Source organism: Athene cunicularia (assembly GCF_003259725.1).
Source record: "Athene cunicularia isolate RWA chromosome 1 unlocalized genomic scaffold, athCun1 chr1_part2, whole genome shotgun sequence".
Taxonomy (NCBI): domain Eukaryota; kingdom Metazoa; phylum Chordata; class Aves; order Strigiformes; family Strigidae; genus Athene; species Athene cunicularia.
The window spans coordinates 54203455-54218901 of record NW_020799092.1 but is presented as its reverse complement, the minus strand read 5'-3'; the positions used below and the strand labels follow the sequence as shown (position 1 = coordinate 54218901).

The following is a 15447-nucleotide window of genomic DNA, read 5'->3' as shown; positions in this document are numbered from 1 at the left end:
CCCCCCCCGCCGCCCCCACTCCAGCCCCACTAATGGATTTGTTACTTCAGACTCTCACATGCTTCAGTGTTGACACAGGCTGCCTTTTGCTGGTTGCTGCCTTTGCTCTGCTGCTTACTTTGTCGTCTCCTCACAAACCCTGGAAAGACTTGCCCCAGTTCTGATTTTACGTGCCCAGCACCTCTGTCTTCTTGGCCAGTTATAATTGTGTCCAGTTGTGTAGTGCTCTCCTTATGATCTAATATCTGAATTTCATTTCACTGGGTTTTATCCCTATGTCCTATCTTAAAAGAGCAGAGGACCATTTAATCTTCTCATGCAGTAATGTAATTTTTCTTGTATTTTCTTCATTATCCACCATAGTCTATTGCAACGTGTCTTCTTGACGGGTGCATGTCTTTTTTCATGCGCCCTGATTTTCATATGCTGCAAATTGGTTTGAATGATTGAAATTCTTTAGCAATCATAAAAACCCTTTTTCTGTATTTAGATGATTCCTAAGGAAAAAAATGTATTCCCTTAATTTCTAGCAAATTCTCATCAATATCTTTATATACAAATTGTTATAAAGATAAGCTATTCTTACCTAATGGTTTCTAGGAGTTTAAGACTGTCTCAGCAGGAGTTGCTGAGGGATGAAACTTCTAATGATGATTTAAAGCAGTGAAGTGTGTAGGCTGAAACTGAAATAATTATTGCTGTAACCCTCTAAGCACTCTAAGTTCCTCAAGAGAAAATACTTTGTTCAGAACAGACCCTGAACAACAAAATGCTAAAAAAGTAAAATAATAAAATAAACCCAAACCCTTGGAGCAGGATGATAATTTAGAACCAGAATCAGTATAATGTGAGGATGTTCTCAACAACTGCTCACAAATGCATCAGACATCACAATTAAAAAGGAATAATTATGGCCCCATTCTAAAGTATGTAATATTCTATTCCATTCAATAAGCCATGAACACTTTAAAACCATCAGTGTAATCCACAAACCTATATTTACAACATTAAACTGGATGTTCTGCCTTTTCAATAACTGTCATCTCATCTCTATTATTTTCACCTCAGACTCTAATTGTTTCTTTTATAGGAGCTAACCTACCAGTGTCCTTGGCAGTACAGTTTATGGCTCATGCATTTACAGTAATTGTTTGGGCAATTTGCCACACAGTATAACAATCTTCACATCACAATCAGTTTTTATAATAAACAGCATTAGTTGTGAAAAATACAAGTGATGCATGATTCTTATGGTAGATAAAGGGCACGGAAGATGCCCTTTAGAAAAAGAAAGGAAAATGTTCAAGCCTTGAACTGCTTGAGAAAAATACTCATGTCACAGTAGAGCTAATTAATTTGATGGTACAAACAAGAGGGGGAAAGGGCCTTGCATTCATTAGTGTCAATTCCACATAAGAGCATAACTTTCATAAAAATTATATTCTGCCTTCATTTAGATAAAATGTGCAAGTAAACAAATCAGAAATAAGCACCAATTCCTGCAATAACAATTATTTTGCTCCTTATTTTTATCAAAGCTCCTTCTCTTCTTTAGCCACAGGGAGCTCAAAGCCTGGGTAGGTACAACTTGCAGATAGACTTCTGGATGAGGCCAGATCCTACTGCCCACCAGCCTGACTGTCAGGCACTGCTGGGCACTGGAGCCTCTCTGAGTGGTACTCGTCTGGTCCTGGGAAACTGAGCACTTACGTAATGGCTTCTCTCCACAACACATAGATGGTTGCACATAAAGACGTCCCACTGCATGTGGTTCTGCTGCAGACATTTTGTAGCCTGTCAGTTTTCAAATGCCCAGAAATAAGAGGTCAAGCATTGCTTGGTGAGGAGGCTTGTATGATACACCTCCAGCAGGCACAGTCTCCCATGTTAGAAATTCTCCAGAGGAGAAAGACGGTATATGCCCTCTCATGTCGATGCAAAGGCAGGTAATCCTCAGCTTCCTTGTCATCTCCACACCACCTTATGGACTTGGGCTTGTGCTGAGGCACAGTGAGGCAAGGCCTGAAGAAGCACAAAGGTGGCTTCAAGCCAAGGTTGTACCTCCCCTTCTTGAGCAAGGCTGTGAATTCTCTGCCAGTACCAGAGCTTGAGTCTAATATTTACAGGGTGCTGGAACCATGTGTGATAAGAAGTTGTGGAGTGGTTGTATTATAAGACTATGACTTCAACAGTTGATAACACAGGCACCAATGTAAATCAGTAGCAGACTTGTCCCTATAGTGAATTTTGGACTGAACCTCATGGAGGCAAAGAATGAGTTTATATCACCTGTCAAATATTTAGTTCATATATTCAGTGAGGGAGATGGAATAGAATTAACTACAGAGACCCTATCACAAGAGAAGTCAAAGTCTGCACATTGGAGATCCACACACCAGGATCATTGGTGGCTTCCAAACCTCTTTCATGAGTTGTCAGACAAAGAGAGAGAAGCTAGCACCTGATTTGGATCTAGAGCCCAGAGGATGGGTGGGATATATCTTCAGTGGTAGTCTCACCATGATAACGAGACCAGAATCAAGCTTATGTTTTGTTTGGTTTGGTTTTGTTGGTTTTTGTTTGTTTTTGGTTTTGTTTTGTTTTGGTTTTTTTTTAATAGTACCAACTTTTTTTCCCTTCTTACATGTTCTTCTCTCCATGAATTGGTTTTGCTAATATTTTCTCCCCTGTCCCACTGGTATTTTAAGACCAGTATAAATAGAGCGATATTTTAAATGTAATTTTCCAGTAAGCCAACTGTTCAGGGAAGATTAATTTAGTAAAAAAAATGTGTTGAATTCTTACTCTACTGTGTCTTTAATAGAACTTTAAAATTCTGATTAGAATTTTATACAGTAGTCTTTCCTACTGCTTTCCAAAATTTCTTCTTCCTTAGAAATTTATTTTTGTTGTATGTTCATGGGTTTTGAATAACATTGCATATGATACTACTGAAGTTCAGTATTACATGTGGAAAATCCTTTATTTAGTTTCTCATCAATATTCTTTTAACCCAACTCCTCCAAACATTTTACAGGATTTCTGCTTCCAATGTGCATGTGAAATCTTTAAAATAATTTTGTTATTGCTTGGGGTTTCTTAAATAAATATAGCTATTTCCTCCTCTTCTTCCTTTTGGTATGACATCTGCTGCTAATGATACAAAAATAACCAAAGAAAACCACCAGCCCTTCCCTCCCAATGTACCCCTCCTCTCCCCAGCTCTGTGGGGTTACAGTTCTGTGCAGGATTTCCATTTGGCCCCAGTGACTTTTCAAACCTGAGCATTTACGTGCAGTAATTTACTTTTTGCTCTTCTGCTTCTCAGTAAAACATTGCTGACATATTTAACGACTTCTTTTCTTGTATCTTGTTTGTTGTATCTTGTATGTTGTTTACATCCCAGTAGCATCATTCTTCAGCAAGGCTGGCTATTTTTGGCACTAGATCCAAAAGCACTAGTTGTATTGAAGGTTGCTGCTGTATTAGGCTCCTCTTAAGTTTAGAAACCTGACCTGAAATTAAAATAGAATTAGTGTTTGGTTAGCAATTTCAATCATCTTGCCAGCTCTTTTCATGAGGACATTTTGGCTTCACCTCAGCTTCAGGGTAGAAGAGGATCATTTTGATTTTGAATCCACCTTGAAGTAAAAACCAAAAGCATGAAAAATTCTGCGAGAGCCTAAGCATATCTGTTTTTTTAAATAAATTTGTATTGGAAACTTTTTTCCCTCTTAAATGTTTTTGCTAAATATTTGAGATATATACTCTTTAAATACTTTAATGTTCCTATACCTCTTTAAATTTCAGACTAAATAATATATTCCCACATTTTCTGTTAAACATGTGATAGTATAAAATTGTTCAGGTTGCATTCATTTCAAGAGTTTTACAGGTACATTTTCATCTTTCTATACTCTGTACTCCAACAATTTTAGTGTTTTCCTACATATTGTATAATAAATATCTTGTGATTTAGGTATTAAGATCTAACATAAGTGGATATAATACAGAACAAAGTGAACAGTGCAGCAGGTTATACAAACATACTGACACAACTTCTGCCAAATATTGGTGTGTGAATTAAAACCACAACAAGCTATAACAATCTCACCCATTATGAAGAGATTACTTGCTCCTGGCTATAGTCCCAAACCTATTTCAGACAAGACCAAAGCACCTGCTGTTCCACAGTGAAATGTGTGCTCCTGAAAGCTTAACTCTCAGGGCATATAGCTGCATAGGAACATCTGAAGTAGGTCTGGCTGGACTGGTACTATGGGACCATGAAGTCTTATCCCTTGGTAAACGTGTTACATAATCCCATACACAAAAATATATCCATTTTTCCTCACCAAGACCTTTTCAGTTTGTTGCACCTGGTACTTGCACAGAAAAAATGACAGGATATAGTTTTCTAACGTTTACAGATCTTCCTTTAAGTTTCCACAACAAATGTTTTTGTGAACTCATTCTATTAATACATTAGCAGAGTCTTGCTGCTTAGTATCTTTTCTGTCCTCTCAGTATTTACCCCTTTGCTATATTAACAGAGGGCATTTATTTCTTCTCTCAGACTATTTTGCTAGGCTGAGAATAGAAATACTCAATTTATCTCCTTGGTTAATATAGATTTTTCATCCTGCCAGTCTTCGTGTAGTCCTCTTCTGCACCTGTTCTAGTTTGAATTAATCTTTCTTGAACATAATATACAAATGTTCCAGACTAGTTCTTACTAGTTCCTGGTGCCATGACATGAATATTTCTTGGAAATCTTTCATTACTGGGAATACCTTCTCTGCCACATTACTGGAGAACTACGTTTGCCTTATTGCCATGGTCATCTCACATCAATGCCTTGGAAATGTTTTCTGCCAAAAACAAACTCAGATTTTTCTTGTTCACCTGTTTCTTCCAATTTCTGAGCCCTCATTTTGTGGCAGAAACTCTTTTTAGTCCCTAAATGTATAACCTGGCACTTCATAATTTTGAATTTCATCCCTTATCTATTATTCTGATCCTCCAGGCCACCCATTTCTTTCAATCCTCCTCTGCTTTGGCCGTGTCTCCCAACTTCCTATCTGCTGCGGATTTAATTTAACTTTGACTTTTTGTGCCTTGGTCTTTAATAACATGACTGAGTAAGTCTGATTACACAACCGGTCCTTTCCAATTCCTCTGTGATGTCTGTCAGCTCCGTGCAGCCCAGCTCGTGGGCCCCCACTCGGCACCAAGCCCCTCTCCCACCACCCAGCTCTTGTACTCATCTCCCTCTTCTCCAATTTAATTAATAATTTTCCCATGTGGCTGCACAACAAATGCTTTAATGAAGTCCAGATAGATTAGATAACTGATTTTTAGACAAGGGAAATATAGTAATCTTATCAAAGACAAATAGTATGAAGTGATTCTGGTGGTTTTATGCCATTTTCCATTTATCTGTATTTATTCTTTCATTTAAGTTTTATTCTAAATCTGTTGTGAAAACTTTCTGAAGTCACCTGGGCCTTGGTTGCCCTGACACTACTCTTCTTTTTCCTAGATATAGCTACTACTTTTCCTACTCTTCTGATACTGCTACAGTAGTATCAGTTCCAATTTGATAGATTTGAATAACAAAGATTTTAAACCAATGTGTGATTTCCTCTGCTCAGTCTCTGTTTTGGGTTGGAGATTATCTGCTCCTCTTAATTAGAGCATATTTAAACACCAAGTTCTGCTCCCAGACTGCATGAAATAATATGATTTTCTAAATCTCCATTCCTAACAGTTATGCCCTGTAAGATCTCTGTTCCTATAAGATTCTGCCCCACTCCTAGCACTGTGGTAGAAAAGTTTAGAAGGCTTCTCATTGTGGGGTTATACATAGATTATCTGAAATATTTATCAAACCTCACTTCTAGAAAAAATTACTATTTAATTTAAAAAAAAATCTTGACATGTCTTACTTTATCTCCGCCCTTTCTGAAGTCAAAGGAATATTGTTTATTGGCTAATTAATTTGTTTTTCTCATCACATTGTCTAACTACTCCACATCTTTAGGGTTCAAGTTTAACTTTTTTTTCTCTTTTTGGGATGCCAGTTCCACATAACTTTTGGACTTCTGAACACTTTTGCATAATGTCCATCAAGTTTTCAGTCATCTCAGTCCTACTAACTAGTCCCTGAACTTCCCATTTGTTCTTTCTAAATGCAAAAGTACAGTGATGACCTGTTTTTATTCCTGCTTTCTTTTATCATTCAGTCCAAGTGAATGATAATTCCATCAAGAATGAATCATATAAGCATAAGGTGGGGTTTTTTAAGCTCATAGAAATTCCTAAATTCATGATGCATTTTATGAAGATGTGTCCCATGCAGCTGAACAAGAAAAAACAATTGGGCTTCTGCAGGTATACAGCTACTTATGCTGGATGGAAACTGCAATCGCTGATACAATTGATTTTTCTAGCTCTCATTGTTGTCAGAATGCCTGGATCACTTACTGAGAAGTAAACATTTTTAAGAATTTTTTTGTCTCTCCCTACACAAAGTAGACACATTTAGACCACCCAGCACAACAGAGAGATAACTGATTTACAAAGCAAAAGCTTAATTAATATTATAATTAAAAAATCTGGTCATGGAATTGTGATAGTGAGCTAGGAACTTTTCAGAGAAATATGGAGAAAAAACGTTGAGTCAGAAACCTTACTAACTAGGCAAACACCCTTTAATTGACACTGTTTGATGAAGGGGGTAATTTTTATTGGCTTTTGGAAAGTGTCTCAGTCTTTAAGGTGTATATGTAAGTTTGAAATTTTTCTGTAGTTGTATGCACCTGTAGTCTCAGATCTTTGTATGACTTACATTTAAGTAGTGCTGTTAAATGACTATTTGTTTATGCTCCTCATGATCCTCAAATACTGCAGTATCAATATCCTTAATTTAGGTTAATTTTAGATTTGCCACTAGATATTATATGATAACAGATATTTCTGATGTAGAAGTAAAATAAGGAAAATAGCTGTTATGCTGACTTTCCCTGCGCTTGGCTATTTGCAGGACAGGTGTACACAAATAATGGTCTATAAACCATCCATCTTTATAAAATTCAGTGCAACATGAAAGAAGTTATGTTACAAGCCCTGCAGTGTGGATCCAGGCTGTGAGGCTGCATTATCATCACTATTTATTACCTGTGTTGCAGCTGTGAAAAGAAACTTGTGGACTAGGGCTCTAGATGCTGCTAGAACAAGAATTAAGGACAAATTCAAATCTCATCACAACAAAAGTAAAACTGAGATGCTCAGGTCATACACTGTGTGTTACAGCTCCAGCCACTTAAAACTCAGTAGCTATGTTACAGTTTGAATTTAGAGTTACAAGATGAGATTCATTCAGCTAATTTCAGTTATCTAAAATGTATGGTTCCAGCCTAGGGTAGTCACTGTAGGTTCCTATTACGGTCAGTCTCTTCCAGAGGCAAAGAACCTCCTTTGAAGGATATGTCACTCCATCTCACTCATGGTGTCCATGACAGAGGAAAAGAATCTCCCTTCAGAATTGTTAACCTCTCATTGCTGATGATAGGGGTGATGTATGTGACTGCCTGAGCCCAGGTGCTTAGAAAACTAAGGCTAGATAAGGTAGACCCCATTCTGGCACATGCCCATAAGCATCCAGCTTGAAGCAGTTTTATACTTGCTCATTTAAAGGTTGAAGAAATAGGTGCTCCTTCTTAGCATCCTTTTTCAAAAACTATGTCTGTATTTTACACTGAAAAGTTGGTAATCCAAACCAAAAATAATCGCTGGATGTGGAACACAAGGAACAAGAGACAGAATCCAGAATTTCTCTTTTCTTAAAGGAATGTAGAGTAAGCTAAAGAGTGAGGGTCCTGTTTTTACATCCAACTTCAAGAGCAGTAGGGAAATCTGCCCTTCGGTTTCTCCTAAAACAGTCTGCATCCTGATAATTCGGGTACTTTTTGGATGTGTGTGCAGTCTGGTTTTTCATCTCATCAGGGTGTGATATAAGCTGAAAGTACCACTGCATCTTGGATGCCAGCTCTGGCTGCCAATGTGCTATTATGTTAGATATGGGCATTATCATCTCCCCTTCTTCTGGGAATGCTTCTTGACAGAAAAAACTGTGTCAAACTCCATTCCTTTAAGATGAGGCCCCTTCTAGCATCAAAGGATGCTATTCCTGCTTCCTGAGACTTGCATCCACATGGCTAAAAGCTGCAGGTAGCCAGTTAGATTTTAAGAAAAGCTTTGAGACACTCTTTTTTTCCCCCCCACTGGATAGCAGTAGAAGGTTTCCTGCTGTGCCCATGTGGTTTGGGGGTCATTATTTTGGGTTGACTGACTCCATTCAGTGTTATACCTGTTTTGGCTCCTAATTCAGGGCTTTTGCAGACGACCTATTAGAACCTAAATGCTCTAATGCATTTGTCTCACAGTAAAGCCCCAACCTACACAGTCTCATGGAAGAAGGTAGGTGAAAAAGATGCAAAAGGGCAGAAGAAAGTTGGGAACAAGATGTAACCCTAGGACAAGCATTTGAACAGTAAAATAAAAAAGCATAATGATGTATAAATAATAAGCAGTAATGATTTACCTTAAAAGCACCACAGACTACTGAAAATAAAGGCTCTGCCAGCCTTTTCATGATGAACTGCAGATTATAGCAACTGATGGCAGGGGAAAGTACAACTCAGTGTGAGTAGGGAAGTGAGAAACGTTCAGAGGCTAAGCATGGACCCGAATTCAAGAGTGACATGACATTCAGATGGATAGCAAGAATATTCAGCATTATTGCAATTAATGGTGAAAAAGAGCTGTTGAGAGAGCATGGAATCTTGTGCTTCAAGGACAGCTTCTAACAACAAAAGGCCAACAGGAAATTTAATAGAGTAGTGCAAATCAAGTATTTTCCTACAAAAACTTTACATCTTCCCCTGAAGTATCTGATGGTGGCCAGCATCAGAGATTAGGTGCTAGACTGGCAGGATCTTCTGTCTTCTTTAGTCTGGCAATCCCTATAAAGGCTGGATTTTAAAAAGTTGGTGACAGACGATGTCTAGGTTCTTTTGACAGAGTATAAATTTAGCATCCTCCTTCTGAATTAAGCATTTAGGTGGCAGAGTTAATGTTACATCAATTCAAATGAAAGACGCTAGGAGAAAATAGAAGGGGAAAAGATTAATATTTGAAAATTAGAAAGTAATTTTCTGTAACAGAGGTGGACGACTGGTTGAAAAATGCATAAATTAAGACCTACAGAAAAAAAAATTGCTCCTCATAGAGAAGTCATTAGGAGTGGTATAATAATTTACATTTTACATAAGTGACATTCTTTTTATATTTTTTTTCCCCGTTTCCACTAAAGGTTACATTCCTATAAGCATGCAATTCAAACTGCTATCACTTTGCATTGGTATTGATGAGGTCTGCAGGCACTGAGCATCTCTCTGTAGGTGTTTGTCATGTTGGACCTGGCCTTTGTTTTCACAGCCAGCAAAGCAACAGCAAAAATTGCACTGGCTGCAGGGAAGCAGGATTTGTTCCTGCCAGCCAGGCATAGCTTAGCAACAGAATTTATACTGTATACATGCAGGGAGAATCTTTTGATTTATTTTAGGTAACAAAGATGTCTTTTTCCAGTGATCTCTGTATACATAGAAATATTTGAAAAATATGAACAAGAGAGACGCCTGGTCTCCTGAACACATATATCCTTCCAGACCCTTGTCTGACCCCAAAGTTGCGCTTTTCTGTCACTGACCCATCTAATCACCTTTGTGCTGCTTTCTCAGAAAAGGCCTGGGAAAACCAATCAGCTTTACAATTTAATCTGAAGGTCAACACATTTTCATTTTCTTGGCCAATTCTTTCTTTGGTCGAGACTTAATATCAGGTCACTCAAAAAGCGCTACATTTTGTAAAGCTGTTTTTTACAGAATTTCAAACATCATTCAAAATTTTGTGTAATTAACTTACAGTCTTTATATCTGAGTCTAAAAGGTATTAGAACTATTTTTTTCAGAATAACACAGAAAGTTTCTTTTTGTTTAACAGCAAAGAAGAAATATTGGCAACGTCTGATGATGACACATGGAATAATTCAAGGACTTCAGGTACAACATCCAGTTTAATTAGTTCTTCCTTACTGCACATGTTAATTAAAAAATAATGTAACAAACAACCTCATGGAAATTATTCAAGTATGTTTTTGTTAACTCTTCAGACACAAACATCCCAGAGATTGTTTATTCACAAGCTGAAGACAAAGACACCAAACCAGTTAATGAAAATATAAAAGATAAAAATGCAGAATACAACCCAAGTGATCATGAAGATGATGAAAAAGAATTAGAGTTGCTGGTAAGTGTTATACAATTATATCTACAGTATTAAATTATTTGAATCCATTTGTGCTTCAAAGCTGGTGAAATGCCCCCTTTTAACAGAGCTGACTGATGTACTAATTTACAAATGTAAAGCCTTGGTCTGTACTTTCATTGAATCTCTAACTGATTCAACAATAGAAGGTGCTTTGATTTCAGTATAGTGCATCAACTTTTTCTGGTCTTAAATTAATGACTTCTCCCTTTTACTTCTTTACCAGAGGCTCTAAATGACAGTTTGAATGAATTAGAATAGTAGCATTTAAAAAAATCTCCCCTCCTAGTCTCTAAGATGGAAATATTCTTAAATAAATGCTCTATATTGGGTAAAATTGTATTTATGGCACTGTTTGCTTTTGGGGTTTTTCAAACGATAAGTATGTAACATGCTACATGAGCAAAACAAATATATATTTATATTAGCAGATTTTTCTTTATCGGTATTTTTTATAATAAATTTTACACTCAGTAAACATTCAATCTATTTGGATTTGTGTGTGTGCATGTATGTGTGGTTTGGCTTGCATTTTTCAGTATGAAAGAAAAAATGGCAATAAATGAGACACGTACAGCAATCTATTATTCTCAGTGTCTGTTCTCAGCTCATATCATTTGGGTGCATAGATTCATAATCATAGATTATAATAGCTTCACCTGTGAAAATGTGAATGCTGAATCAGACAGGGGAGGAAGATGAAAACCATTCTTTTTTTTTTTTCTTATTGATAGAGAGAGAATAAGTTCCCCTTATTTGAATATAAATTTTTCTTGTCTTTTACTTAAAAAAAAGTTGAAAATTGTTGCCTATTGTTGGACCTTTCACTGCCTGAAAGTCAACATCTTCTTTTTTTTTTTTTGGTGAGACATAAAAAGGAGGACCTTTAAAATCCCTTGTTGTTCTCAGTTCACCCTGTTACAAACAGCAGGATCAAATTTAACCGTTTGTTTATCAATTGCCAGGATTGTCCATACAATAAATGAAGAGGGAGCTATAATTTAGATGTTAATTTGCACTATGCGCTCTTTAATGAATTAAACAATGAAGGCTTATAATAGATGGAAATACAACCAAATCTTTGAAATGCACAGGCATTGGCTCACTAGACAGCTGTGCAGTTGACAAGTAACATGAGCCTTATGTGAGAAGAAGGGGAAATCGTAAGATTTGCATATAATTATTGAGATCATGCAAATGTCAGTTATGAGGAGGGGAAAAAAACACAGGCATCTCACTGTTAAATCCTGACAGTTGGCATCACCGAAGAACTCAAATACACTTGAGCACTGGTTGGCAGAGGGTCATTAAAACAGAATTTGCAGAGACATTAGCTCCCTCACTTTTCTTTGAGTGACGTTTTACTATTAATAGTTTGCAGAGGCTTTGCAGAAAACATATTAATAAGAGAAACTGTAATGGTTGTATCTACAGCAAGTGCAAATGCATAAAGGGGTGCCCAAGAACCTAGCCTCTAATTGATCAGCTAGTGCTATCAGTGTGACTATGCTAAAGTGAGAAGAGAGTGCAATGACAAGCAGGTATAGCTGAATAATACAATATGATATTTGGGAGCTAGGAGGGAGAGTGATTAGTTTCTGGCCTTTTACTTCGCTAATCTCATTTCCAACTCATGTCTTACCAGATTGTCTAAAACCAGGCTGGTTTGAAGCCTGTAAAATGGTCCCTGAGAGAAATGAAGCACAGATAATCCTTACAGTATTTGTCAGTGTGAAATGTGTCTTTGTTTTACTGGACAATACCGTACATTACCAGGCTTTGATGTACTGTATCAGTGTCCTCATTTAAACACCGATCCTCCTCCCTTGCCTCACGCCTTCCTCTCTTCAAACCTAGAACTGAATGTATAGAGAATGAATTAGCCTCCCTTTAAGGGAATATTCTCTTCAGATTTAATTTGTGTAAAATGCACTAGCGGCTTACTGAATTCATGAATAAAGAGAGAGGGTTCTGAATGCTGTTTTATTTCCTGCTTTTTTCAGCATCACCATAAAGCTCATTACCTATGTTAAAAAATACATACAATGCAAATTTTGCAAATGGTTTGGAACATGTTTCCATAGAAGCTTTGTTTCTGAAAACAAAACTTTTCATAAAAAAATTCTTCTTCCTTCATTTGGCATATTTTTGCAAATTGCTTTTTGATCATTCTTTTCTATCCTATTGTTTCAGCTAAATCAGCACTTCACAGGAGCTAGAGATACCTCTTCCAGAGATGAAAGGAATTTATACAAAACAGAACCAGTTAATTTTACAAGTGAAACTGAAAGATTGGAGAAAAAGCTAACCTGTATAGAAGGAAGCAGTGACTTGCACCCTGTGCCTATGAGTTCCTCATCTGAAAACACTTCTCAAGAGATAAAAGGAAAATTAAAAGATAAAGATAAGTATTCCCTAAGAGATTATAATAGTCAGCCATCAGGGAAGGAAGTCACTGCTGGCTCAGTAAACAGCAGTGAGAGCTCTTTGGAACATACTTTGGAACCTACAAGTGAAAGACTTTTGTTGGGAAAATATTTTCCGGGGACAAAGCAGAATGAGGCTATCGATATCACAGCTACAGTCTCAAGCCGACAAGGAGAGATCCACACAGATATTTCAGAAGGTGAAGCAGATAACATCTTGGGAACTAAGATGATGGAGAGGTTATTCATCAGTGAGGATACTGCTGATACCTCTAAAGGGGCCTGTGAGGTGAGACCAGAATCCATTTCTCCAGAGCATGATGAATCCATGCAATTAAATGCATGCATAGCAGGGACACTGGATGGCAATGCTAATCCAGCTCCAGAGCACCAGGCACCACAAATGGCTCACCAAACTCTGGATTCATTGTTGTCAGATGCTGACAAAAATGAAGGAAAAATCAAGATGATTGAAAGCAAAGTTCAGGTACATTTAAGAGGAGATTTATATGCCGATACTTTTGCACATGCTGATGTCTCAATAGATTCCACAAAAAGCCAATATAGGCAAAAAAATGGAGTTGGTGAAATGTCAGGAAAGAACTATAACACTGATGCAGGGAAGGAGAAGAAAGTCATTGAAGTAGCCGACTTAGCACTAATCGGTGAGGAGGAAGCACCCAAGCCTTTGAAGTCACATAGAAAACACGCCACCAAAGCATTGAACACAATGCCTCTGTCAGCTGAAGACAACAAACAGGCACCCAGGCCTGCACAGGCAGATCCCCCGGCATCCTCTCTGGGGGATGAAAGGAGAGCTGAAGACACTCGGGAACACAGAGTATTCACAAGGTTAAAAGACAGAGGAAAGTCAGACAACACAAATAAAGGAAGACTGATAGGAAAGGAAAATGAAGCAAACCCCGTGGAGCAGAGGTGGCAGGAAACGGGTAGCGAGGTTCGGTGGGGAGCGAGGGGGAACATAGGGCCTTGGAGTACATCTTCCACAAAGGAGTTGTTTATTTGCCAGGAGGCAGAGAGTTGTGAAAAGTCTTCTGTCTCCGGGCAGGGTATTGCAGAGGAAGCAAAAGCAGGTACAGCTTATATAATTAAAACAACATCAGAAAGTGCTTCAGAAAAAATGTCTGCCAGTGAAAAAGCAGTAATTGCTAAGCTACCTCAAGAGACTGCAGTAAGTGACAGGCCCACAGAGGAAAAGGAAACAGCGTTTGATACACATGAAGGGAGAAATGATGGTTCACATTATGCTCTTTGTCAACTCAACACAGTGGGTGTATTATATGACACTGAATTTGAAAAGGAATCAGTTTTAGGTATTTATAATGCATGCGTACATGAAACACTGCAAGGAGAAACGATGTCTGTATGCAATAGAAGGGAAAAATGTGACAAAGCACAACCAGACATCGGCAATATTCTACCTGTAGGAGAAGCACTGAAGGCTTCTGCTACAGGAAGGAAACAGGATTTGCAGCAGGGTTTATATTCAGAAGTATCTAAATGTCCCTCCCTGAGCACCCAGAAGCATCTATACAGTGAGGAAGCAGAAGAGCTCTATAGGGAAGAAAGCTGTGTTGGTACACTTTCCTATTTACATGCTAAAGCTGAAACAAAAATGCCACCTTCTGGTACAAATGCTGTGCCTGGTTACCATTACAAAAGCTCTTCAGTGGCATCTTCTGAAGGTTCCACTGTGGCAGGAAATATGGAGCATCTGCATAGACACTTTGAATTCAAAGTCATTGACAAGGTTGCTGCTGAGTCAGGGTATGATTTAAACCTACCAAATGAAATGACATGTATTAATAAAAACCTCTCTCCTGAAGCTGAAAAAAAAGAAGTACCTTCCACTTCAGACATAGCAATTTCTAGAGAAGGAAGAGGAAGGAATATAGATCAATGTTTCCATCAAGCAGAGTTCAAACAAGAGAAGTCACTGAGGCCAGAGGTTTTAATTAGTAAGGCTACTGAAGAAGCTGGAGGGACAGGCTCTCAATCTGACCATTTAATAACTGAGGGGAAAACACTAAAGTGGCTTGATGACTCACAAAAGGAAAGCCAACACATTTCTGATTCTACAGGTATTTCTAACCAGAAGAGTGAAGCACGTAAGTTACCTAATGAATCTCCAGGTTTAAAACATATTGCTTGCAAAATCTTGTATTTCTTCGTCTTTCTTCTATTTGCTGCAACACTCTACCACTACGATTTGATGGTTTGTCTTGCACTCTATCTGTTCTCTTTATATTGGCTATATTGTGAAGGAGGAAGAAACGAGGAGTCTGTCAAGAAGGAATAACACTGTTTGATTGTCAACTGTGCTCAAGATCCGTAGTCCAACCCCTCCAAAGCATCTTCACTGTTAAGGAGCTTTTTCATTGTTAGAACCAAAGCAAGTTTTCCACTGAAGAATCTTTTTAAAAAGATTACATATGAAGTTGAGCCTTCATACAAGTAATTATACTATATAGGACCATTATGTTTGGATCATTAAATACCTATATGAATATGAGTTCTGAAGCACATCAAGTTAAAATGAAGTACAGCTGTTGCTCCTTCGCAGGATACAAAGAAGCAATGCTTCATATCTCTTTAGTACTTAAACCCCCCC

General features: G+C 37.8%; 1 protein-coding gene across 1 annotated transcript in view; it reads left to right on the top strand.

Moving 5' to 3' along the window:
- PPP1R3A (protein phosphatase 1 regulatory subunit 3A) overlaps positions 1–15440 on the top strand; it is a 26858-nt gene extending 11418 nt beyond the window's left edge. Inside the window, exons 2-4 of the mRNA XM_026867874.1 lie at positions 10066–10124; positions 10235–10371; positions 12583–15440. Coding sequence (XP_026723675.1) covers positions 10066–10124; positions 10235–10371; positions 12583–15135 — 2749 coding nt within the window. The 3' untranslated portion in view covers positions 15136–15440. The remainder of the gene's footprint in view (positions 1–10065; positions 10125–10234; positions 10372–12582) is intronic.
- Positions 15441–15447: the final 7 nt, after the last annotated feature.